This window comes from Vipera ursinii, assembly GCF_947247035.1.
Source record: "Vipera ursinii genome assembly, chromosome: Z".
In the NCBI taxonomy this organism is placed as follows: domain Eukaryota; kingdom Metazoa; phylum Chordata; class Lepidosauria; order Squamata; family Viperidae; genus Vipera; species Vipera ursinii.
Genome location: NC_139517.1, coordinates 72,485,637 through 72,512,722, shown reverse-complemented (window position 1 = coordinate 72,512,722; position 27,086 = coordinate 72,485,637). Strand labels below are relative to the sequence as shown.

Here is a 27,086-nt window from a genome sequence, read left to right as displayed (position 1 = left end):
ATGGCGGCACTGGCTAAAGAATGGGATGGAGAACATGGCACATGGCAGCATGGTTGTGATGCTGCTTCTGAAAATATTAAGTTTATATTAGTTTTAACTGTTTTCATCTCTAGACGACAAGAGTAGGGCCTTCAGTTTTCCAAATCTGTTTAAAATGAGCTTTAAAGACAGAGTACAGGTCCTAAAGTTGTAGCTTGCTCATTCTTGCTTTGCTAGGAGCAGTTTTCCGGAAGTATTAGGGCCTCTGTAAAAATGCATCAGTCAGAATGCAGTGAAAGGTCTCTTTATCATGCGCTGTCTTCAAACGAACGTGTGACGAGGCGCGTCCTTCCAGCCTGAGACAGGAATCTGGTTCTCGGATCACAAATCCTACAGCTTCGGAATTACCGGATTTTTGAAATCCAGTTCGGCTGAAGCATTCGACAAGCAGAAAACAGTCTACGGCCTGTTCCTCTCGCCTTTAACGACTGACTGACACAGCAGATAGAAGAGCAGGATTGTCCCCGCCCCCGCCCCCCGCAAGGCCCCTCCCCTCCCAAATCTACATTGCCAGCGAGTGCTGACACATCTCGCTCTTTTCAACCACGTTGCAAACTCCTCCTCCCGTAACTTTACGGGTATTGGAAGAAGAGGAATTGTGGAAAGAAAAGGAAGAGGAGGCGGCGGCGCCTGAAGCGCCTCAGCGGCCCACAGCTTTGAGCTTGAACGGGGAAAGCGCGAAGAAATTAAAGCAAACCCGACCGCGGGGCGGAGAGAACATCCAGCCGCCACGCCACGGACTTTTTGAGCGAAGCGTGACCTCCCACTACAGCCCCAGTCCTGAAAGTGCCACGACGTCGAGAAAGCGAAGCAAACGACTCATTTCCCACGAGCCGCAGGTAGGACTCGCACTGGAGTAAGTCTGTGACTAAGCGCGTGCTTACAATGGAGTCAGTGAGAACAAACCGGCCTTGTTCTTTCAGAGGAAGCGTCCATAAGACCGGGCTGACGACCTTTCGGCTTCGTTCTTTCGTGCGCAGCGGAATATCCCGGGTTAGCCCGCGCCCCGCAGCGCTGAAAAAGATTGGGGCTACAGATAGCTCCACATTTACCTCTAAATGGCAGCAAACGGATACAGAAAACTCCAGTTCTGTAGTGCCAACCGTGATCATCCGAATATTGGCATGCTATATCGGGGTAGCACTCACTAGCAAATATAGTCGGGCTGCTTGTCATGGGCCAATGTCTCTCTCTCTTGCTTTAGCGGCTCGTTTTAAGCAGTGATTGGATCCAGTCTTGAGGAAGTTAAGGAAATCTGGGGAGGATTTGGGGAGAAAAAGATAACTCTTTCACGTATAAGGTAGGCGGTGAAAGGCAAGAAGTGCGAATAGCCAAGATTTCCTCTAGCTGGGGAAAAGATCGGAACGGGCTTCCTTCCGCCTCTGACTAAATTGTTATTTATCCGAAGCTTGTCTTTCTTTCCCCAGAGTTTGGGGGCTTTTCGAGTATACTCCGTCACAGTATAAATGTTTTCTTTTCCGCCTATAAATTTTCGAGCTACCGCAAACTAAATTCACTGAGATAAGGTTGGCCTGAAGGTTAATATTAAACTACTAGAGTGTAATTCCTTTTTCTGATGACAAGGTGCATTTTGGCTTGGATTTATTGCTAAATTAATCTTATCTTTTTTAATTTTAGTATTTTTGCTGAAATGATGCTAGGCAGAATTGAAGAAATATTTGTGGGAGCCACAGATTTCGTCACAAACTGAAAATTCAAAGAACTTGGACTTTTAAGTTTCTTGAGGAGTAATCAGGCTCCAGTGGATAATCTAAAAAATATACTGCTGTTTTGAAAAATATCCTGAAATGTGAAATTTGCCCCTTTATTTTTCTCATAAGAAGTAGCAAAGAATTTTATTAACCTTGAAATTTTGTTGAGTTAAACATAACATATTAATATTGAAAATATTGACTAATTTTATTTTTCTACTATTGTTTGAATGAACAAATAAACATTTAAAAATGGATAAATACGATGATCTTGGTTTAGAGGCAAGTAAATTTATAGAAGACCTCAATATGTATGAAGCTTCCAAAGATGGTCTCTTTCGAGTAGACAAAGCTGTTGGGAATAACCCAGAATTTGAAGAAACCAGAAGAGTTTTTGCTACAAAAATGGCAAAAATTCACCTGCAGAAACAACGAGAACAAGAGGAACTGGTGAAAGGAGCCTCGGGGGCTTTGAATGGTGGATTTAATTTTGGTGGTCAGCTTCCAAGTTATTTTGTAGTCAAAGACACCACAGGAACAAATAAATTGCATCCAGGAGAAAATGTTGCTAAGCCCTCTTTGTCTGTACCATCAACAGTATGTGCAGGTCATCAGCTCGCTTTTCCAAGCCAGCCTCAATGTCACAGTGATGGGGAGCGAACAAAAATATATCAAGATGACTATGGATATAGCAACAATCTACAGGATCCAGAAACTCCTGGAGGATCAAGTTGCCACAGATCAGGTCAGACGAACCCAGGAGGTTCTAAGGCAATTCTTCCTTCCCTGACATGGGATGAACACAGCAATGGTGATAATCAAACAGGTATTCAAGGAAGGAGGAAAAGTAGTGGTAAGCTTTGCAGTCAGAAATCAAATATCGGCTCCCATTTATGGTCAAACAGCCAAGATGATTCATTGCAGAGAAGCCCTACAAAACCTCATGCAGATCTTCATCTGTGCCAACAATCTCAAAGCCCTTACAGATCTTCAGAAAGTGGGTATGGAAGTCAGGAAAGTGGAAACGAAGGCACTGGACTTAAGAGCTGTATCCAAAACCTAACTTGCCAGAGACCATCTTTTTCCCATGATAGTACCCCCTTGTCTTCTTCAGTTGGGATTGATGACGAATCAGCCATGAGATATTCACAGCAGAAATCTCCATCATGTTCTGTTTCATCAGTACATTCTTCTCAGACTCTTTCAAATCAGTCTGCTAATTTTCATCCAAATAAAAGTAGTGGAGACCACCACCCAAGGCACAGCAAAAGCACTCAACCTTCAATTTCTACTCCAGTGCCTTCAAGTGCAGATTATCAGCAGCACAATATTCATCCATACACTTCAGATCATTTTGTAATTCATGGTCAAAATCACAGGCTTAATTCTTCTGGTTCTGGTCTGAGTCTTGAGCAGAATTCTATCACTGCAACATCTCATGGACCAATGATTTCTGATGTTCCCAAATCTCCTTTAAAGGAGAGTATCACTGTTCAGCAGCATGACTCTGGTCCCCAAGAAATGTCTGGTTCTGCAAAAATAAAATTACCCTGTCAGATGCTCCTTTCACAGCAAGACCAAGGGCCCTCTACTGCTGAATTAAAATTAGAAGCTCTTACTCAGCGCCTGGAGCAGGAGATGGATGCATGTCCCAAGGCTGACTACTTTGGTAAGTATATGTATTTTCTTTAAAACATAATGGACATCTTTCAAAATTGTGTGTTTAATGATAAATGTTACAATATTTGTACCTGTGAACATACTTTTTCATGTATTTTTCTTTATTGCTGGTCATTGGTTTAACTAATACTTTTAAAATTATACTTTCTGAAAGCTACTATTTTAATGTAATAAATTAGGTAGATAATAAATTAGAGAAGAAATGAATTAAACCCTTTTTTAAAAGATGAACTTTAGTCTTAAAGTATGCAGCCCCAATTTTTCTTTCCTAATATCATTTTTTCTAGAGCAATAAATTAAAAGTTAATAATTGAGTGTTTATAACTAACATTTTTAGGAATTTGGCAGATAGCATAAATAATAATATTGGCCACACACTTGTTATTTTGAAGTGAATAGGGAAAAGATAAGTGTTGCACTTGAATATACAGCTGTGCAAAGCATTTGAAAGAGTTGTTTTACCAAGCACTTTAGCAAAGCAAAGTACTTTTACTCAGGGCATTACATCCTTGAAAGAGTCACATAGCTGCTTTGAAGACTCCCTCCACTTGTTTTCATGTACCTCTACATATTTAGATAACACTTCTTGCTACGGCAGCAAATGCAATAAACAGTCATAGACTGCTTTCAGAGCAGCCATGCCAATTTTCCAAAGGATGCTGAGGTCTTAATGCTTCAAGGAGAAGTTATTTGCTCATAGTAATGTATTTTCCAAAGCACCTGTTTCAGATTCTTTGTAGTTTTACTTGATGGTAATCTGTTATGATTTTAGACTGTTTTTGTTTGCAACTAAGTCAACAACTTTCCCAGCTGATGTCAATGAATAGTTGCAAAGTTGGCTTTCAATCCCTATTTGTTGGTCTCACTGTATGGTTGTTGGGATGAAGTGCCAAAAGTTTTCATTATTTTAGGAAGAACAGTTGCTGCTTAAGCTCCTCACCTGTGTAAATGATAGCAGTGCAGTGAGTCAATTGAGGGCACATTCTGTACAATTAGTGGCACATTCTGTACTACATGTTGATTGAGCATTCATGTTATGCTGATTCATAATGGGTTTGTTTGGTATTGGTATTAGTTATTGTACCCATAGTCCTCTCCTCAAGATCACAACTGAGCCCAACATTTCCATTGCTAAGTTAGTTTTGCCCCATTTTATACCCGCTTGCTACAGTTGTTAAGTGAATCACTACGGTGGGTTAAGTTAGCAGTTAAGTGAATCTGGATTCCCCATTGACTTTATCAGAAGATTGCAAAAGGTGATAACATGACCCTAGGACATTGCAACCATCATAATTACATACCCTACCCTGAAAATAAGCCCTAGCTTGATTTGGAGTAGGGGGGCTAATATAAGCGCTTCCCCAAAAATAAGCCCTAATTTTGGGGGTGAGGCGCATGCCTAAAAATCAAGCTAGGGCATGGTAGGACTGCCACAGCCAGGCCTCCCGTGCCCCGACACCTGTCAAGACGCTGTCAGAGTTCTTCTGTGGTTGCTTGCGGCCGCATGACTTGTTTTGGACTGGTGCCGCCACTCACGGCAGGAGGCCGCATAGTGCTTCGGGCTGCCGTGGCCGCTTGTGGCCACTTGCCACATGGCACCACTTGTGCCAGTGCCACACAGCACTTTGGGCCGATGCTGCTCTCATGGCCGTATACCACGTGGAGCTGCTTGCTCTAGTGCCGCTGCTCATGGCAGGCCACGGAGCGTTTTGGGCCAGTGCCACCTCTCATAGCAAGAGGCCGTGTGGCACTTTAGGCATGCGGCTGCGAGTGGCGGCATTGGCCCAAAGAGCTGTGTTGCCTCCTGGCACAAGTGGTGGCACTGGCATGATTGGTGCCATGTGGTATGTGGCTCTGAGTAGCAGCGGTGGCCTGAAGCACCATGCGGCCTCCTGCCATGAGCGGTGGCAACAGTGCAATGTGCCACATAGCATCCAGCTGCAAGTGGCGGCAAGTGGCTGCTGAAGAAATCAAGCAGCGGCATGACAGGTGTCGGGGCATGGGAGGCCTGGCTGCGGTAGTCCTAAGGTAAGACATCCCCTGAAAGTAACATCTGGTGCCTCTTTCGAAGGCAATATATGTATATATATAAGACTGGGTCTTATTTTTGGAGAAACACAGTATTTCAATATGGTGAATGCCTAGATACAATTACTAAGCAAGTTATTTATTAATCATCTTTTTGGGGAGTTACTGGGTATGTAAGGAATCTTGTAATGAAAGTAGCCAATGCTACTGTGAATCTTCGTTTATAAGTTAATATGTTGTGTAAATTCAGCCAATTGATGGTTCTTCTGTAGACAATTGACAATGGCCAAGACTTAAATTGATGTTGGAATTTAGCCAGAGAGTGAATATATATATTGATGAAGTAGCTGCACTGTATTATACTGTCCCTGTGTTAGAAGGTAAGCAGGCAGAGAGGAATGACTAAATTCTCTGAACAGTTCCTTGCAACTCCTTGTGCTAATGAAGGATTTTCCTTCAAAACTAATGCAGTAATGAGTATAACTAGAATTTGTAGAACATTTAGTGCAACATATCTTAAAGACATCAGTTATGAAAGACTGTTAGAGACAGATGTTCCAAATCATTTTTTAAAAAGACCAATTAAATATGGCATATTTAATTCTCAAGACTACCATGTGCCCCAGAAAATAAGACCCATCCAGAAAATTAAGTCCTCCTCTGATTTTTTAGGGTGTGCCTAATACAACCCCACCCCAAAAATAAGCCCAGAGGAGTGTACAGGGCCAGCACAGGAGGCAGTGAGCACGTCAGCTTGCCTGCAGCCGCATTGAACCAAGAAACTATGGGGCATGTCGAGATTGCCTGGCATGGCCACAGGCAAATCAAGCTATGGTGGGACGGAGTGGGCAGTGTGTCAGGATGGCCTGCCCCAGCGTGGCTGTGGGCAAGCCAAGAGACAATGGTGGCACATCGGGATTGTCTGCCTCCTCCCATGCCTCTTCTTTCGCCTGCTGCTGATGCCGCCATGAGAGCCTTCTGCGAGTCAGGTGGCCACACAGTGCATCTGGATCACCTACTCCCCCCGCCGCTGCCTCCGCACTCAGACTTACCTGTGCTGCACCAAGGGGACAGCGGACTGCTGCTGATGCTGAACATCATCAGCACTCACATGCTCGCCACCTCTTTAGTGTCTTGGGGGTTGGGGTGCCCGGCCAGGCTGATCACCCTGATACTGTGTTTCCCTGAAAATAAGTCCTAGTGTGTCTTTTGGTGCCAAAAAAATTATAAGACCATGTCTTATTTTTGGGGAAACATGTATGCTTCCTATTGTTTATTCTTTCCTTCAAAATGTGTTGAATAAAGGTGACATGTGTTTCACTTTGCAGACAAGACTTTAAAAAACATTTTGATGAAGAATAGCAGACTTGATGAGGTAAAGAAAAAAACAATTTCCCGTTTTTGCCTTATTTTCTTGGTACCTGGAATATTCTGATTTACAACCTTATGGGTGGTTCACATAATAACAGACAAGTCCTGTGTTGTTGACTTTATCTTTTTCATTCAAACCTTTCTCCATGTTTTATTTAAGTAGATTTTTTTTAAAAAAACTTGAGAAAAGCTGCATACCAAGAAATAAGATGTTTACAATTTATCTTGTAAAATCATAAATCTCTTAAGATTTCAGATTCTTTATTTTTATATTTATATTTTGAAAACAGTTTTTTAAAATATCAATTATTCAAGAGTTTAGATACCAACTACAGCATGCCTTTCCTCTAGAGCAGGGGTAGGCCCAGCAACTGAGGGCTATTCTAACCCATCCTCATAGTTGGCTTACAGTACAGTACTGTAATATGTAGCCTGGAAATTGCTGCTTGTGCAAAATGCAATAGTCAGGTGGCTTAGTGTACCCCTTGCATCCTCATATTATTCTTACTCTTAACTTTGCTACAAATTATTTCTAGTTTAAGATTTATTTATTGGCATGTAGGCCATATAATAAACAAAATATCTGTTAGATTGCCTTCCCCATTATAAACCTGCACAATCACTAAGATTATTTGGAAAGATTCTTTTATGGGTTACACAATCAGTCCCTTGCATATAAGACTTTTCAGTGGTAGCAACTGCATTTTGGCATGCTTCCTAGGTTAATATTTGAAGTCATTATTAAATTGTTTAAGCACTTAGTGTAAACCGATTATTTTTTTCTTTTAGCTCCTTTTCATTTTAAATAGAAGATAGTAGTGCATGACTTGCAACCATTTGATTAGTGAGCTTTCAGTGTTACAATGGTGATGAAAAAAGTGACCATTTTTCACAGTTGTGACCTTTACGCATTGCCGCCTAGCCTAGCCTCTCGGCGCTGTGAAGAGAGTGCCCCGCTGCCTGCTGAAACCGGGCAGGCTGGGGGTTGGGTGGCATTGTGCTTCTTGTAGCTTTGTGCCACCCGGCTCAGCCTCTCAGCGCTGTGAGGAGAGCGCCCCCTGCCTGCCAAAACCGGTCAGGCTGGGGGTTGGATGGCATTGCACAGGTAACGTCGACTTACACTGCTTGTAGCATCCCCTCCCTCAGAGCCCATCAAGCAGGATATCTGAAGTAGGCAAGGGCTATTTCCTGGCTACATCTAGGTGATGGTGCATTTCTTCATTCCTCATGGTGACACGTCCCCAGCAGGCACCCAGGGGCGGGGCTGATGCGGCAGGGGCCGGTCCCTCGCTGTTTCCAGACGTCCTTGTGGAGCTAAGACTAAATGCGTTCCAGCATGGATGGCCACCACCAAATTATGCATTGGCTCCTGGCTGGCCTGGGCTGGGGCCAAGGCAACAGGGACCATTCCCTTGTTGTTTCCAGGGTGGCTCCGTGACCACATGAAATCATGGGCAGGCCTTGTGTTTGATATGTCTAGTATTTTTTGTTGTTACTTGTGAAGTTGTGTCTGACCCATCGCAACCACATGGACAACGTTCCTCCAGGCCTTCCAGTCCTCTACCATCTTCTGGAGTCCATTTAGGCTCACGCCTACTGCTTCAGTGACCCCATCCAGCCACCTCATTCTCTGTCGTCTCCTCCTTCTCTTGCCCTCAACCTATCCCAGTATTAGGCTCTTCTCCAGTGAGTCCTTCCTTCTCATTAGGTGGCCAAAGTATTTGAGTTTTAGCTTCAGGATCTGGCCTTCTAAAGAGCAGTCAGGGTTGATCTCCTCTAGGACTGACTGGTTTGATCGCCTTGCAGTCCAAGGGACTCGCAGGAGTCTTCTCCAGCACCAGAGTTCAAAGGCCTCAATTCTTTGGCGCTCAGCCTTTCTTATGGTCCAACTTTCACTGCCATACATTGCAACTGGGAAGACCATAGCCTTGACTATATGCACTTTTGTTGGCAGGGTGATGTCTCTGCTTTTTAGTGTGCTATCTAGATTTGCCATGGCTTTCCTCCCCAGGAGCAAGCGTCTTTTAATTTCTTGGCTGCAGTCCCCATCTGCAGTGATCTTAGAGCCGAGGAAAATAAAATCTGTCTGTCACTACCTCCATTTCTTCCCCATCTGTTTGCCAGGAATTCAGATGCCATGAGTTTGGTTTTCTTAATGTATAGTTTCAACCCAAGTTTTGCACTCTCCTTCTTCACTCTCAGCAAGAGGCTCTTTAGTTCCTCTTCACTTTCTGCCATTAGAGTGGTATCATCTGCATATCTTAGGTCGTTGATATTTCTCCCGGCAATCTTAATTCCAACTTTTGATTCATCTAGCCCTGCCTCTTTCATGATGTGCTCTGCATATAAGTTAAACAGGCAGGGTGACAGTATACAGCAGACATGTCAAACACAAGGCCCGGGGGCCGGATCCGGCCCGCGAAGTGGTTTCATGTGGCCTGCGAAGCCATCCTGGAAACAGTGAGGGAACGGCCCCCACTGCCTTGGCCCTGGCCCAGAGACCCTCCTTCTGCCAGAGACCCTCAGATCTGTCCCACTCCTGCCCAGGCCCCCATAGGCACCCTTGATGCGAACGATGTAGAGCTGGCCATGCCCACCCAGTAGGCCATATGCAGTCTAGCCATGCCCACCCAGTAGGCCACGCCCACCCAGTAGGCCATGCCCACCCTGGCCACACCCACCTGGCCCCTTGAGGGCAACCGCAATGCTGATGCGGCCCTCAATGAAATTGAGTTTGACACCCCTGGTATACAGCCTTGCCAGACTCCTTGCCCAATTTTGAACCAATCAGTGGTTCCGTGTCCAGTTCTCACTGTTGCTTCTTGACCCACATATAGGTTTCTCAAGAGAAAAATAAGATGGTCTGGTACTCCCATCTCTTTAAGAATTTGCCACAGTTTGTTGTGATCCACACAATCAAAGGCTTTAGCATAGTCAATGAAGCAAAAGTAGATGTTTTTCTGGAACTTTCTCCATGATCCAGCGTATGTTGGCAATTTGATCTCTAGTTCCTCTGCCTCTTTGAAATCCTGCCTGTACTTCTGGTAGTTCTCGATCCACATACTGCTGAAGTCTAGCTTGTAGGATTTTAAGCATAACTTTATTAGTATGAGAAATGAGTGCAATGGTGTGATAGTTTGAACATTCTTTGGCACTGCCTTTCTTTGGAATTGGAATGTAAACTGATCTTTTCCAATCCTGTGGCCACTGTTGAGTTTTCCAAATTTGCTGGCAAATTGAGTGTAGCACTTTTACTGCATCGTCTTTTAAGATTTTGAATAGCTCAGCTGGAATACTGTCACCTCCACTAGCTTTGTTGTTGCTCAGCTTTCCTAAGGCCCATTTCACTTCACATTCTAGGATGTCTGGCTCGAGGTCAGTGACCACCTCATCATGGTTATCAGGGATGTTAAGCTCGTTCTTGTATAGTTCTTCTATGTAATTTTGCCACCTCTTCTTAATCTCGTCTGCTTCTGTTAGGTCCCTGCCATTTTGGTCCTTTATCATGCCCATTTTTGCATGAAACATTCCCTTCATCTCTCCAGTTTTCTTGAAAAGATCTCTAGTCTTCCCTGTTCTATTGTTTTTTTCTATTTCTTTGCACTGTTCATTTAAGAAGGCACTCTTATCTCTTCTAGCTATTCTCTGGAATTCTGCTTTTAATTGGGCATATCTTTCTTTTTCTCTCTTGCCTTTCGCTTCCCTCCTGTCCTCAGCTATTTGCAAAGCTTCCTCAGACAGACATTTTGCTTTTTTGCATTTCTTTTTCTTTGGGATGGTTTTAGTTGCTACTTCTTGTACAATGTTGCAAACCTCTGTCCATAGTTCTTAGGCACTCTGTCTATCAGATCTAATTCCTTAAATCTATTTGTCACCTCTACTGTATATTCGTCAGGGATATGATTTAGTTCATACCTGAGTGGCCTAGTGCTTTTCCCTACTTTTTTCAGTTTAAGCCTAAATTTTGCAATGAGAAGCTCATGATCTGAGCCACAGTCAGCTCCTGGTCTTGTTTTTACTGACTATATAGAGCTTCTCTATCTTTGGCTGCAGAGCACATAGTCAATCTTATATCTCTTGTTGACTGTCTGGTGATGTCCATGTGTAGAGCCGTCTCTTGGGTTGTTGGAAAAGAGTGTTTGCTATGACCATCATATTCTCTTGACAACATTATATCAGCCTGTGCCCTGCTTCATTTTGTACTCCAAGGCAAAACTTGCCTGTTATTCCGCTTATCTTTTGGCTTCCTACTGTAGCATTCCAATCCCCCAGGACAATAAGGACATCATTTTTTGGTGTTACTTCTATAAGGTGCTGTAGGGCTTCATAGAAGTGGTCAATTTCATCCTCTTCAGCACTGGTGGTTGGGGCATAGACTTGGACTACTGTGATATTGAATGGTTTGCCTTCGATTCAAACTGAGATCATTCTGTCATTTTGGGGATTGTATCCCAGTATTGCTTTTCCTACTCTTTTATTGACTATGAAGGCTATTCCATTTCTTCTGAGGGATTCTTGCCCACAGTAGTATACCTGATGGTCATCTGAATTAAATTCACCCATTCCGGTCCATTTTAGTTCGCTGATTCCTAAGAAGTCAGTGTTCAGTCTTGTCATCTCTTGTTTGACCGTGTCCAGCTTTCCTTGATTCATGGATCTTACATTCCAGGTTCCCTTGGAGAATAAATCTTTACAGCATCGGACTTTCCTTTCACCACGAGATACATCCACAGCTGAGCGTCCTTTCGGCTTTGGCCAAGTCACTTCATTCTTTCTGGCGCTACTAGTATTAGCCCTCTGCTCTTCCCCAGTAGCATATTGGATGCCTTTTGACCTGAGGGGCTCATCTTCCAGCATCATATCTTTTTTCCTTTTGGTACTGTCCATGGAGTTTTCATGGCAAAGATACTGGAGTGGGTTGCCATCTCCTTCTCCACTGGATCATGTTTTGTCAGAACTCTCTGCTATGACCTGTCCATCTTGGGTGGCCCTGCACGGCATAGCTCATAGCTTCATTGAATTACGCAAGCCCCTTCCCCACAACAAGGCAGTAATCCATGAAGTGACTCCCTGGTATAGAGAGTCTTAAAAAGTTAAAGGTAGAAAGCCAATAAGAATTGCTGCAAGAAATAGGAAGAAAAATACTCAGAAAGCCAACTTTAGCATTTAGATGTGAATGGAAAAACTTGGCATAAATAAAAATGAAAGAAAATTTCATCTCAAGTTTAAGGAAATCAAGGAGAAAATTATCAGAAGCATGATAAAGTAGTATTGAGAAGACGTGCAAACTGGTGGGAAAATTTCAGTTCTCAGTTGAAAAAATAGATTTTTTATTAGATATTGGCAAAAAGAATAAAGTACAATAGCATTGTAAAACAAATAATAATATTAAAGAGTATACCTACTGAATATTAATATAAAGGCATTGTCCTTTTGGACATAATTCCAAAGTAGATTTCATCCTGTTCAATTATTACTCACTTATTAGACACATTTATTCTTATATTTTCCTTAACACATATATAGACATCCTAGTATTAAATAATAGTATTTGAATAATTGGTATTTAGGTCTTCCAGTCTTGCCAGTTCATAGATTTCAAAGCCAACTGTAACCAATGAACATAGTCTACTGCTGAGGTCCCTAACCTTTGGGGCACCAGAGATCAGTTCCGTGGAAAGAGCTTTTTCCGTGGACTGGACACTGTGTGGTTTTGTATGCTGCCTGCATCCTGCTGATGGGACTTGGCTTTTTGTGCAGCCCAGTTGCTGGCATGACGCGGCCCAGTAACAGTCCACGGAGCGGGTGTTGGGGACCCCTGGTCTACTGGATTCCCACTTCTGTTACATATGACAAAAGAATGAAATAAATGAGCATATGCATGCATGGGCACACTTACTTCCTAAGCCAGTGCTGTAATCCTTGTCATAAAATAATCATACCATTTAGAGGGAAGAAAATCCTTTTTCCATAGAGCATTTTTTCCTTCTTTCAGCATACGAACCTTGTTAAGGTAACAAGATGATGAAAATGCACAGAATGTGTTTGTTTCTGATAATTAAAAAGAAAATCTGCTTAAATTTCCTTGCTTCTCACTGTCTTGTTCCTCTTCTATCTGCTTTAATGTAACATTTAATCAAATCCTTGATGCGATAGAACTAAATATCCCATTTAGTCCTGGGGATAATTTTTGAAATTTTTGTTATTTGTGTAATCTGATTTTGATAAATTATCTTTTAATATTCCCCCTCCCCCTTCCTCCTTCTCCTCTTCTTCTTTAGGAACCTGTGTGAAATGCAACCAAGGTGTATATGGTGCAAACCAGGCCTGCCAGGCAATGGGGAATCTCTACCATGATGGATGTTTCACCTGTGGAGCATGTAGTAAGTACCATAACTATATTAAGTGGAACTCTCTTATTGCAGATGCTATTTAAAGTGGAAATTGATGCCCCCATGTCATTTTTTTTGTACTGTGACAAGTCCTGCAGCTTGAAAATGTTTAAAGCCAAGTCTGGAAATTCAGCTATCTTATTAAATTTCTGCTCCACAAGAAGTAGAACTCTACTATCAAAAGTGAGCAAAGTCAGACATCTTTTGGTGTCTTTTTGCCAACATTTTCAGGTTTTCATGCATTTTGCAGGTGAATATGGCAAAAGCCACTTAGACTGACTTTTGTACAGGTTCTGATGTGCTTGGTTTAATTGTTGGGTCAGTTTCTTGTTGCTAAGCAGTTCAGGAATCTATCTGCTTCATGTTTGTTCAAGTCCCATTTTCTAATCTTCCACCCAAATATTTACACTTGCTGACATACTTTAGGAAAAAAATTGTTATGTAGAAGAGGAAAATAAGGCATCTTTTGTGTGATCCAGGAAAACCTGGAGTCAACCCAGGAAATAATATATGTTTTTCCAAAGGAGCTTCTGTTATGGTTTCTCCAGTCACAATCTATGCCATATTTTATTTGGATGGGACTCTGAATCACACATTATTAACTCCTATGATAACTCTCAACATCTGCTGCACTTTTTATTTATTACTGTTTACATATTTTAAACTAAGACAACTGCTTTTGGAATTTGGTAACTAGACTAAGGGAGAGTAAGCTGCAAATGCTCTCTAGAATGGTTATGATCAGGGCCTGCCTCTCTTCACTGAATTTATCTGTTGAGGAAATATGGAACCATCAGGCTGAAGAAACAAAAACGGAATTTCTCTCAGTGATGATAGATGAAAGCATAATGGAACCTTTACTTACAAAATGCAGTTTAAAAAACAAAATACACAGAAAATAATGACAAAACAATTAATCATGAAGTTAGAACAATTAATCAGTAGAACAACCTGCCTCCAGAAGTTGTGAATGCTCCAACACTGGAAGTTTTTAAGAAGAAACTGGACAGCCATTTGTCTGAAATGGTATGGGGTTTCCTGCCTGAGCAGGGGATTGGACTGGAAGACCTCCAAGGTCCCTTCCAACATTATTATCATCATCATCGTTGTTGTTGTTGTTATTTGTAAATAAGTTTTTAAAAGGTAACATCCATGCATCCAACAAATAATGTAATTGTTATACTATCAAACAAAAAAACTTTAAATAATCATAAATTAGAAATCATAAAAAATAATGTTATATTAGTATAGATTGCCTAGATTACACATAAAGTATTTATTCTTGGAAAATACAATAAAATCTATGTGAAAGGGAAACATAGTGTATCACTTTTTGATTTGTAGAGAAGGAACCTTTTCAAGTATTGATAAATCACACATTTCTTGAAACTTGCTTTTGAAACCTGGAATAGTAATATTTTCCTTGATACCTAGAAAAGTAGTACCTTTCCAATCTATTAATACCATGACAAGTTCCTTAAAAACAGTCAAAACAATCTATGGTTTCATAAAATGTAATTCAAAATACCATTAACATCGTTAACATGAAAACATTTATCCATTAATCTACCTATATAAGTTACAATACTAAACCGAAGTTGCGTATGAGTTAATGGACCTTATATGAGTTACATTACATGAGTTAATGTACCGCAAGTCTGAAGAGAACTTAATATTTTTAATAGTTGCATTCATTGATATACCATTATCAGATGTTTTAGGTCTATATTATGTAAGTGGTAGCCAGGTGGTGTAGCAGTTAAGGCAGGGGTGTCAAACTCAATTTCATTGAGGGCCGCATCAGCATTGCGGTTGCCCTCAGGGGGATGGGTGGGTGTGGCCTGGGTGGGTGTGGCCTACTGGGTGGGCATGGCTAAAGTGCATATGGCCTACTGGGTGGGTGTGGCCAGCTCTACATCGTTCGCATCAAGGGTGCCTATGGGGGCCTGGGCAGGAATGGGACAGATCTGAGGGTCTCTGGCAGGAGGAGGGTCTCTGGGCCAGGACCAAGGCAGTGGGGGCCGTTCCCTCACTGTTTCCAGGATGGCTTCGCGGGCCGCATGAAACCACTTCACGGGCCGGATCTGGCCCCCGGGCCTTGTGTTTGACATGTCTGAGTTAAGGCATCAGGCACAAAGCCAGTTGCATGACCTGGGACAGTAACTCACTCTCAACTCTAAAAATTAGGCATTGTCAAACCACTTCTTAAAAATCTTTCCAAAAAACCTGCAGAACTCAACAACTCAGATTCTCTGAGAATTGTACATGATTGAATGGAAGAAAAAAATGTGTAAGTAATAAATGTCAGTAATTTAAATTTCAAAGATATTTTAAATTTCCAATATAGTTTCAAAGCCAGCCTGGTTTAAACAACATCAACAAAAAATGACAGTGTCTCAGGCATCCTTAAGGTGATTAAGGTATTTGGTCCATATTGATCAATCAAAGCGTGCTTGATTATATTATTGCTGTTTTGAATTAGGCAAAGAAAAATTATCTGAAGTTTTTGAAATCCTTAAGTTTTCATTAGGAAGTAGTTAGCTTAAAATAACTACTACAGACTTTGCTCATACCTTCTAGTACAATGTCATACCATCTGTGTTAAAAGTAGATTTCTTCCATAAAGTATTGGAATAATGAAACTCAGCATCAAAATCTAAACAGCTTTCCAATAGGGCCCAAATACATCTATGATTCCAGAGTCACTTTCTGACTTAGAAAGAAGTGATTACAATTTCCTCCTCTCCAAATAACAATATATTTCTGAAGGAGATGGAAATAAAGTACATCTCTCTCTTCTTAATCATTTCTCTTGTCTGCTAGGCAACTAGTTTATTCCTATTTCTGAACATACTATATGGCAGAGTTCTCCAACCTTTCCGGCTTTGCCAAAGGGGAGACGGGGGATGATTCTGTGCTAGTGTGCGCATGTATGTGCCCATTGCTCAGGCCAGTGCAGATGCATGCATGTGCTCACCTGTCACTTCTGCGACCCCTTGTAGCATGATCAGAGCTCAGATGCTTGGCAACTGGCATGAATTTATGACAGTTGAAGTATCCCAGGGTCATGTGATCACCTTTTCCAATCTTCTGATAAGCAAAGTCAAAGGGGAAGCCATATTCACTTAACAACTGTGTTACTAACTTTACAACCTCAATGATTCACTTAATAATTATAGCAAGAAAGGTTGTAAAATGGGGCAAAACTCACTTAATAATTGTCTTACTTAGCACCAGAAAGTTTGGGTTCAATTATGGGTGTAAGTCAAAGTAAAAAGGAATCCCATTTGTATATAGAGAGTGCAGTTTGCATAATCCTATATAGAGACTGATAAAAATATTTTTTGTCTTATTCAACTTGTTTTCATTTACTGTTTTAAATTTATTTTGGTCAGTATTATATCAGAATTAATATATATACATAATTTATATGTGAGCAAAATAAATGATAGGTGCCAATAAATCCTACAAATTGAATCTAAATCTGGTTTAATTTACAGTGAGATTATCTTGAATAATTCATTCTGTAAATCTATGCCAGTTTAAGTTTGGAAGTTCCAATATTCTCTGGCTTTTTTCTTCCCACACAAATTTATAACTAGTAATTTTGTTAACAAGCGTTGTACAGTATTCCAGATTTTCCTTTCCTGTATTTTTTAATGGCAAAAAATCCACTTCCTTGTTTCTGCTGATAGTAATTGTTACATAGACAAAACATTGGTTTTGGAACTTTCTGAGGATCTTACAGTCCCTGAAAAACTTTTGAAAATTACAAATGAGTCTGTTTTCTAATATTGGATACTGGCCTGAAATTGCCATCTCATGCTATTTCGGTCCAATAACATGTTTTATGCACCCTGCAGTGTGAAGTGAGGATAAACATTAACAAGCCTGTTACTTTTTTAACACAGTTTCCTAGTAATCGTGTAATCAGTTTTTTGTGTTATTATCCATCTAGCCATCTAGCCAAATCCTGGTTCTAAATAGATCATTCAAGTATAGGTAGTGTAAACGTTTTGAGACCTTCTGGTTACAGAACTCTGCAGTTAACCTATAGTCCTTCCCTGTCCTTCCCAGTTCACATTCCTGTAAACTATTTAAGAATATAAATTGTATCATCTAGTCATTTTACCGCAGTTAAGTTTTTAAAACAGACACAGCGCAGAATTAAATGACTGTTAAATTTATTTATTTTTATTTTATTTTAATCCCATTTATATCCCGCCCTTCTCCGAAGACTCAGGGCGGCTTACAAGCTTAGCAGTAGCCTTCATTCTATGTATATGCCTGCTTATTAGGGCTTTCATACACCCCCCCCAAGCAGCATTATTACAAAGTCAGCTTAATTGCCCCCAACAATCTGGGTCCTCATTTTACCTACCTCGGAAGGATGGAAGGCTGAGTCAACCTTGAGCCTGGTGGGATGCGAACCTGCACTAATTGCAGGCTGCTGGTGTTACTTAAGGAGGCATTAGCCCACTGCACCACCAAGGCTCCTTAAATGACTTTGGTTGTCACACATGATAATGGCAGCCTTCCAAAGTGAAGGATTTATTCAGAACTTTCATCCCCCACTAATTGTCTGAGTACAGCATCTATTCAAAGGACATTTCAGTGGTTCTATTTTTATTGGCCACTTGTACTTTTAAATATTGAACTGAGATTAACAAGTAGGTTTCTAGACATGTTTTGTTTTGTAATCATTTGGTAGTGATTTTTTTTAATCACAAAAGATATTTTGTTATAAATTTTGCATAGCATCCAGTATGTCTGCATTTCCATAATGTCATTGAAGATATTTTATATCCTTTCTCCTGAAAAGAGAACTAGAATGAAAGAATACCCTGAGCATATAAATCACCCTTCCTGCTTGCATTTAAAGAGTAGGAAAAATCTAGTAATTATTTTATTATACAGTCTCATTTCATGGATAGAGTTGTAATGTTATGCATTCTCACTCCACAATTAATTCTAAAGCTATGGAATATGTAAAAGAGAAGAAAAAAGTGATTCCTGTTTTAAAACCCTTCATGACTCACAGCCGAGATATTTGAGGAAACTGTCTACTTCTAGTGATGTCTGTCTATTCAATAAAACCAACTAGGACAGGCTCATTAGATCACCTCACTTAGGGATGGACTGCCATTTCATGGTCCAAAGAGCCAAGATTTCTCAATTGCAACCCTCCTTCTTTGGATTAATTCATAGATGATGCTGAACCCACTTGTTTAAGGAGTAGAAGACTAAAGCTTGGGTTTTTTTTTAAAGAAAACCCCTAGGGAAAATCTGATGTAAGTCTGATGCACCCATCCTGAATTGTGTTTGGATGGCTATTGTTCCTAGATAGCTACAATCATTTTGGTAATTTTTTGCTAACATTTTTTGCTAACATTTTCGTTATGTTACTTATGTTCTTGTGTTGTATGTACTCTGTTGATATTATTGCTATAGGAAAGAGTCTTACTCTTTCAAAGTCATGCTGCATGGCAGTGGCATATAAGATTAAATAAATTAAATATAAAATAAGCATAATAAAATAAATGTCAAAGCTTTAGGTTCATTATTAATGATTCCAGTAAGCAGTTTCATCTTACTTCATGTAAGTATTGCCTTTTTGCAATGCTTCAAGAATTGGCTCCACAATATAAAAGCATTAATTTTTATTTAGAATGGCTTTGGATGGTACAGCTTTTACATGGCCCTGGAAATAAATATTTTTTGTTGTGAGTGTAATTTTCTTCACTCTAATATTTTATCATAGGGGTGTCATAATCTTTCTCTGAAGTAGCAGATATCTATCTCTTGCTTATGCTTATCATATCTGTGAAGCATGAGCCAAGAAAGATAAAATCTATTGCTACTACAACTTTTTTTAAAATTTCAATTTATTTATTTATTTGTATTCTGCCTTAGAGCGGTCTAATGGCCTAGTGGTGAAGGTGCTCACCTCCCATTTGGAAGGTTGAGATGTCAATCCTAGGTAGCGGCAGATGTTTCTCTCCTAGAATAACAAAAAAATAAATATATGCTGTGAACTCTGCATGGTTTCAGAAAGAGCATCCGACCAGTAAACATTCAGCTCCATCTAGTTGCCCTAACTCTACCCCAAATTAAGGAATTAAAAAGGTAAAGGTTCCCCCGCACATGCGTGCTAGTCGTTTCCGACTCTAGGGGCCGGTGCTCATCTCCGTTTCAAAGCCGAAGAGCCAGCGCTTGTCCGAGGACGTCTCCGTGATCATGTGGCCGGCATGACTAGACACCAAAGGCGCACGGAACGCTGTTACCTTCCCACCGTAGTGGTCCCTATTTTTCTACTTGCATTTTTACGTGCTTTCGAACTGCTAGGTTGGCAGAAGCTGGGACGAGTAACAGGCGCTCACTCTGTTATGCGGCACTCGGGATTCGACCCGCCAAACTGCCGACCTTCCGATCGACAAGCTCAGCGTCCTAACCCACTGAGCCAGGGCTTAAAAAGGAAGAAAAAAAGGAACATGCCTTTATTATTTTTACAAATAACTCAAACACACCCAACACACTTTCCTCCTCCTATTTTCTCCACAAAAACCATCCTTTAAGTTGGCCTGAGAGAGAGAGTGATTGGCCCAAAGTCACCGTGGCTTTCATGGCTGGGATGGGACTTGAACTCATGGTCTCCTGCTTTCTAGCCTGGTGACTTAATAACTACATTAAACTGGCTCTCTGACTTCTTCTGTGATTGCATTGGGCTGGCATTATCTGTTATTAACATCTTTCTTTTTTTAAAAAAAATATTGGAACAGCAGGCTTTTGATTCTCTCCTTCCACTTCAGCAAGCAAGACCTTAAGCCTTCCTTACTTCCACCCAACCATCATGTATTTTTGTTGTCTCTCCAAACGATGATTAGTTGGGGGGCAAGGGACATTCTTGGCAACTCCTTTCTCATTTTTGATATATTTAATTACTCCATTTTCCATTCTAATTCTTGCTTTTTGGTTATTATACAGTGAGATGAAGTGGTCTTATGCCCTGATGCCAATAACGTTAATTGGTTAAAAGCCAGGATACTTTTTTCTAGTGCCAAAAATATAATTAAATAGTACTGCTGTGCCTCTCTGTGGGAGTGCCTAACACAAAGAGGCGTGCCAGCACCAAAAAGACTTTCTCACTTTGTGCCAGGTATTTTTGTTATCGATCACCATCAGCTAGTGCTTTAAGGTATAATATGTTAGGCTGAGATCTCCGTTCTCTGTTAAAAGCATAATGTATTTGTATATTATCTGTATGTGTTTGGACAGTGATCAAGAAACTACATTTAAACTGTAAAAATCTTGGATGTGCATCTGTATCATTTTTGAGATACTGATTTTCAAACTGCATTTTTATTTCATGCTAACAACTGTGAACAGAACACAGGTATGTCACATAGCTTATTATTTGTCAAACAAACAAACAAAAAGATTTGGCAATATCAAATATCAAATAAGGAAAATAGCTCAAAATCTCAGATGTTTGTATATTGTATTTCATATTGATGACCTGTTTTGGGTGTACCCTTTACATGAAGCAAGAACCTCAGGTATGAATAGCTAAAGTTAAAGCTTTCCTTCAGCTGGTAAATGGAGCGGTATGTATATATTCTGCTCTTGTTGGCTTTGTGTGTTTTTAAATATTAAGTTGTTGATTAATTACCAACTTGTGTCTTGGTAAGCTGATCATGCTCTGTCCTAAACTGTTTTCTATTAAAGGAACCATACTCACTTAAGTTTTGCAAGGGGAGAAACATAGAGGAAGTGAAAAGAAGGAGCCATGGAATATGGGTTATAAAACAATAAGTATCTTGACTGCAGATTGGCATTAAATAATATTCTTATTCAGAATCTAAATTTCATTCTAAATATTACTGTGGTGTTAGTTATGTGGTAAACAGAATGGGGAGTTATTTTCTATTTGTTGCAGGTGTAACTGTATATGCACCCAGTTTACACAGGTAGGATAAACTGTAGACCCATATTATATTGAAGCCAAGCTTCATGAAAACAGAGTGAGGATAAAGTTCTTTTGGATCCATCCCTTTTACATGTACTTGGCAGCATAATTTTTCAGGTCATCTTTTTCCCATGATATAAACTGTTCAAATGAGTTGTTACTTTGCCCTGGTGTGTGTGTGTGTCTTAAGTCTTTTCTTTTTTTTTTGAACACCCTGGGTTGACCCAAATATGGGTCTTTTTTCTTCTTTTGCCTGTATCAGCCCCCAAACTAGGGACATCCACAGGCAGCAGTCGCAATTGTGACATTCTTTTTCTACCAAATTATATACACCAAATCCAAACTATACACACACACACACACACACACACACACAATTTTTATTTCTACATTCTGTATGCATTATTCATGTTTTAACCCTTGATTTTATATTTTTGTTATCCTCTAGGCCGAAAATTGAGAGGGAAGGCCTTTTATTTTGTTAACGGGAAGGTGTTTTGTGAAGAAGACTTTCTGGTAAGTATGCTGCAGTCTTTTCCATGATGCTGACCATGGCCAAAAAAAATATTTTTATCAGAGGTGAGAGGATCCTTATTTAACATAAAATGGCAGCACAAATGTTCCTTATGAACTAGGTTGTATGTATTTCAATAGTTACAGTAACATTATGGACTGCATATATTTCATTGGCAGCTCTGTGTGCTTTTGATTTATTTCAAAAGTAATGTAAAGAGTTAAACAAATCATTTCTCATCAACTTCCTCTGATTAAGTGTCTCTCTAAAAAAGATTAAATGAAGCAATCAGTAACGATGACATCTTTCATAGGTGTGGTATTGTGACATTTATTGATGATTAACATGGTTAGAGCTACAGGTGCATAAAAATAGTCTAGATTGTGATTCATATATTCCTCTTAAGAATACAAAATACTTAACAGAAACACCAAATGTGGCATGTGTTTTCTTGCTTCAGTTCTGTTGTTACCAATGGCACTATGTGCTATGATGCAAACTGTGTGATTTACATAGGGATGTCTGATATCAAGATGCAACTATGAAAGGGTGGGGTTTGCATTGTGATATCTTCAAGGAGGTTTTTTTTTCATTTTATCACTGGGTTTTATACTAGAGGCCTGTACGTCTACTAAAATGTTGGGTTTTATGTATATTTGCTGAGAATTCATGACTCAGCATTATTTACCCCAAATGTTTGGAAAAGAGATCAATAATTTTTCCATCTTGTTGAGATTTTAACTGGAAATTTTATTTTCTTAGTTGCCACACTATATTAGCATTTAGGAAGCTTTTATAAGCAAGTAAATGAGAACGGCTTTTAAGACTCCTGGTGCCAGAGAGATCATTTGTTGGTGTGATTTCCTGTTAAAAAGTAAAAAAGTCTTTATGCTTAAACAATTCTGATTTTTTTTTCTTTTTGAACTGCAGTATTCAGGCTTTCAGCAATCGGCTGATCGATGCTATATATGTGGTCATTTGATCATGGATATGGTAAGGGACATTTTTTTTATTGAAAAGTTTTACAGTACATTTTAAACATATACTCCTTCCCTCCCCCTCCCCCCACACCCCCTCCCCCCCTCTCCCCCCCCCGACTTCCCAGAGCTGAATACAGGGTATTGCCTCTAACAAACTTAAGCTAAAATATGCTAACCAACTATAAATATGCTTTAAATCCTATCACACTTTAACTCCCCTTAAACATAAGTAAATAATAATACATCTTATAATTCTATTATTCATTCATATGCTAGGTGAAATTTTTAGTCCCATATTTATTCTGAATATAATCAATCCATCTTCTCCATTCTGTGATATATCTCTGTTGTGATTGTTCTTTCAAATATGCCGAAATTTTTGCCATTTCTGCCAAGCTTGAAACTTTTAGAGTCCACTCTTCTATAGTAGGCAGTTCCTCCTTCTTCCAATATTGCGAAACCAAAAGTCTTGCTGCCGTTATTAAATTCAACATCAATTTAGTTTCTATAACAGTACAATCAGTAATAATACCCAGTAGAAATAACTGTGGAGTAAACCTTATCTTTTTCTTAAATATCTTCTGCATATTCCACCAAATTTTAATCCAGAAAGCTTTAACTTTTTTACAAGTCCACCACATATGGTAATACGTTGCGTCCTTACAACCACACCTCCAACATTTAGGCTGATAATTTGGATACATACATGCTAATTTTTTAGGATCTAAGTGCCATCTATAAAGTGCCATCTCGGTCTTTTCCCTGCCCAAATAAATTTATTAATACCTTTCTGCCATTCCTCCAAATTTGAATCTTTTTTAAGTATAGGTATCATTTGAAACAAAAATAAAAATTTTGGTAAAACATTCATTTTAACTGCTGCAATTCTTCGCAATAAAGACAGTTGTATTTTTTTCCAAGTATCTAATTCTTTTTGTATTTTTAACCATAACAATTCATAATTATTTTTGTATAATTTCACATTTGAATCTGAAAGATATACCCCCAAATATTTAATCTTTTTAACTATTTAAATCCTGTTAATTTTTCTAAAACTACCTTTTGTTCTGTAGTCATATTTTTAGACAAAATTTTAATTTTTTGCCTATTAACCTTAAATCCAGAAACTTGTCCTATATTGCAAAATTATTTCTATTAAATCTATAACCGACTGAGTCAGTTGACCTAATGTAATAACCAAGTCATCTGCAAACGCTCTCAATCTATAATCTTGATCTTTAATTTTAATTCCCTTTATTTTATTTGAGTCATGTATCTTAATCAATAATATTTCCAATGTTAAAACAAACAGCAATGGTGACAACAGACATCCCTGTCTTGTGTCCTTTTCAATTTTGCAAGCTTCTATTAAACTACCATTAATTATTATTTGGGCTGTTTGTTTCTGATATATTGCCCTAATAGGTTGTAAAAACTTATCACCAAACTCCATCTTCTCTAAAACTTTAAATAAAAATTGCCAATTCAATTGATCAAACGCCTTTGTTTAATTCCCTTTTAACTTTTGTATTTGTTATTTATATATGCCCTGTTCACCGCCCTGAGTCCTTCGGGAGAAGGGCGGTATACAAATTTAATAATTAACATATATTATTACCACAAACCCAAACTCTGGCTCAGATACGTAGATGACACCTTCGTAATCTGGCCACACGGCAAAGAAAAACTGGATGACTTCCTCATACACCTCAATAGCCTACACCCCAAAATACAATTCACCATGGAAACAGAAGCTAACAATCAACTCCCCTTCCTTGATGTCTTAGTCTACAAGAAATCCAACGGCTCCCTAGGACACACTATCTACCATAAAAAAAAACACACAAACCGCTATCTGAACGCACTCTCACACCATCACCCAGCACAGATCAACTCCGTAGCCAAGACACTCATCTCCAGAACAAAACACCTAGCTGACGAACAACACCTAAAAACCGAACTACACACTCTCAATAATGTACTAACAGCCAATGGATTCAAAAGAAACACGATTACCAACTTAATCTGAAGAGAGACACCCACAAAAACCCAAGACAGAGAACAAGAAAATGGCAAAGCCCTCCTCCCATACTTAAAAGGGACCACAGACAGAATCAGCAAGGTCCTCCAAAAACACAACATCAAAACAGCATTCTACACAGACAGAAAAATATCCACCATCCTAAGAAACCCCAAGGACATAATTGGGTTAGAAAACCAAGGAGTATACGAAATCCCATGCACCACCTGCCCCACCACATACATTGGACAGACCAACAGAAGAATAAGTGCACGCATTGAAGAGCACAAAAACTCACTCAGAAAGGGAGAACAAACTTCATCCCTGGTCCAACACTTTGAAGCCACAGGACATGAAATTGATTTTAAAAAAACCAAAACTATCGCCAAAATTGAACATTTTAACAACAGAATAATTAGAGAAGCCATTGAGATAGAAAAACGCCCCCACAGCATGAATAAACGAGATGATACCTCTCGTCTACCAGCCATTTGGAAACCCGCCTTGATTGACAGACGAGGCCCAACCACCAAGAATGATACCAGACCCAAACTCATGATAACATCACATGACATCACCACCACACAACCATTCAAAAAGCAAATCCGAACCCACAACGATAAAGACACACAACCACAAAACAGAAACCTAACTACAGCTGCAACATCAGCCACTTTAAACCCCTCCAAACCACACAATAAGCAAACTGACACCCACTATAAAAACATGGCACCACCACAAACACGAAGCCGAACAAAAGCAGCACAACTCACCAGCTCAGGTCTGGAGCTGGCAGCTGAGACCAGCCCATCCACTCAGAACACCCCCCCACCCAATCAGAACACACCCACCATTCAAAACACACTCCCACCCAATCAGAACACACTTGGTCCCCTACCCAATCAGAGCACACCTCCACAGAACACACCCCCTCTGGCAGTTTAAAAAAGAGGAACAAACAGCCACATGCTTCTCCCAGAAGAAGGAAGCAGAAGCCCTCCAGCCTGATGATGACGGATGGGATTCCGTCGAAATGTTGCGCCTACACCTTTAGTTTACGCGGGGAAAAACCCGAAAAACCAAGGATCCATATATATATATATATATATATATATATATATATATATATATATATATCCAAAAAAATCAATGCTGCAGGGACTTGATTATATATATATATATATATATATATATATATATATATATATATATATATATATATGTATATGTATATATATATATATATATGTATATATATATATATATATATATATATATATATATATATATATATATATATATATATATATATATAAAAACATGGCACAGTTAGGTTTCTATATATATAAATATCCAAAAAAATCAATGCTGCAGGGACTTGATTATTTCTTTCCAAATATTCTAATAGGTTTACAATATGTCTCACATTACTTTTCATTTGTCTACCACTTACCGTATAAATCCTGTTTTATCACTATAAATCATTTGCTGCATAACCTTCATTAATCTATTTGCTAACATCTTTGCAAATATCTTATAATCCATATTTAGAAGCGATATAGGTCTGTAATTTTTTGATTGGGTAAGATCTTGATCTTCCTTTGGAATCAACACTATAAATGCTGTTCTCCACGATGGAGGCACTTCCCCTGAAGACTGAATTGTCCTAAATAATTCTTCCAAAGGTTCCACCAACTCTAATTGTAAATTTTTATAATAAGTGGCTGTCAAACCATCTGTTCCAGGTGTCTTACCCACTTTTAATTGTTTAATTGCTAAAAAAATTTCTTCAGCAGTTATCGGTTGATTCATCCCTTCCTTCTGTTCTTGTGTAAGTGTAGGGATATTCACTTCTTGTAAATACCTATCTATATCTAAACCTTGAGTTATATCCCTTGCATATAATTTAGAATAAAATTCAACAAAAGCCTTTTTAATAAGATTTTGTTGAAACACCTCTTTACCCTTATATTCCATCTTGTCTATATTACATGACTTTTGTTTTTTCCTTAACAAATAAGCTAACCATCTACCTGGCTTATTAGCATTGTAAAAAGTATTATGTTTGACATATCGTAAGTTAGTTGCCACTTGATCTGCCATCTGGGACATTTTATATATGGAAAAAACCAGTGGGGAAAAGAAGAAGAGTGTAGAAAAATGCAGTTGTGTTGCAATTTAGCTTCCAAGATATATTTCTTTCAAGAAGTAAAGCAAGCAGGAAAGCATTCTACATATATTTATGTAAGCAACTAAGAGAAAATGCAATAAACCAGTACTACAGGTAGTCTTCAATTTACAGCCAGTTGCTTAAAAACTGCTTCTGACCTAAATAAAACATCATACTGACCCAACCCTGAAATAACATGATTGTGATCTGGTTG

The 27,086-nt window shown here is 39.4% G+C and overlaps 1 protein-coding gene across 1 annotated transcript in view; it reads left to right on the top strand.

Annotated features, from left to right (window-relative positions):
- Positions 1 to 619: 619 nt before the first annotated feature.
- LIMD1 (LIM domain containing 1) overlaps positions 620 to 27,086 on the top strand; it is a 33,525-nt gene continuing 7,058 nt past the window's right edge. Inside the window, exons 1-5 of the mRNA XM_083376678.1 lie at positions 620 to 878; positions 1,678 to 3,420; positions 13,112 to 13,213; positions 21,637 to 21,704; positions 22,633 to 22,695. Coding sequence (XP_083232804.1) covers positions 2,004 to 3,420; positions 13,112 to 13,213; positions 21,637 to 21,704; positions 22,633 to 22,695 — 1,650 coding nt within the window. The 5' untranslated portion in view covers positions 620 to 878; positions 1,678 to 2,003. The remainder of the gene's footprint in view (positions 879 to 1,677; positions 3,421 to 13,111; positions 13,214 to 21,636; positions 21,705 to 22,632; positions 22,696 to 27,086) is intronic.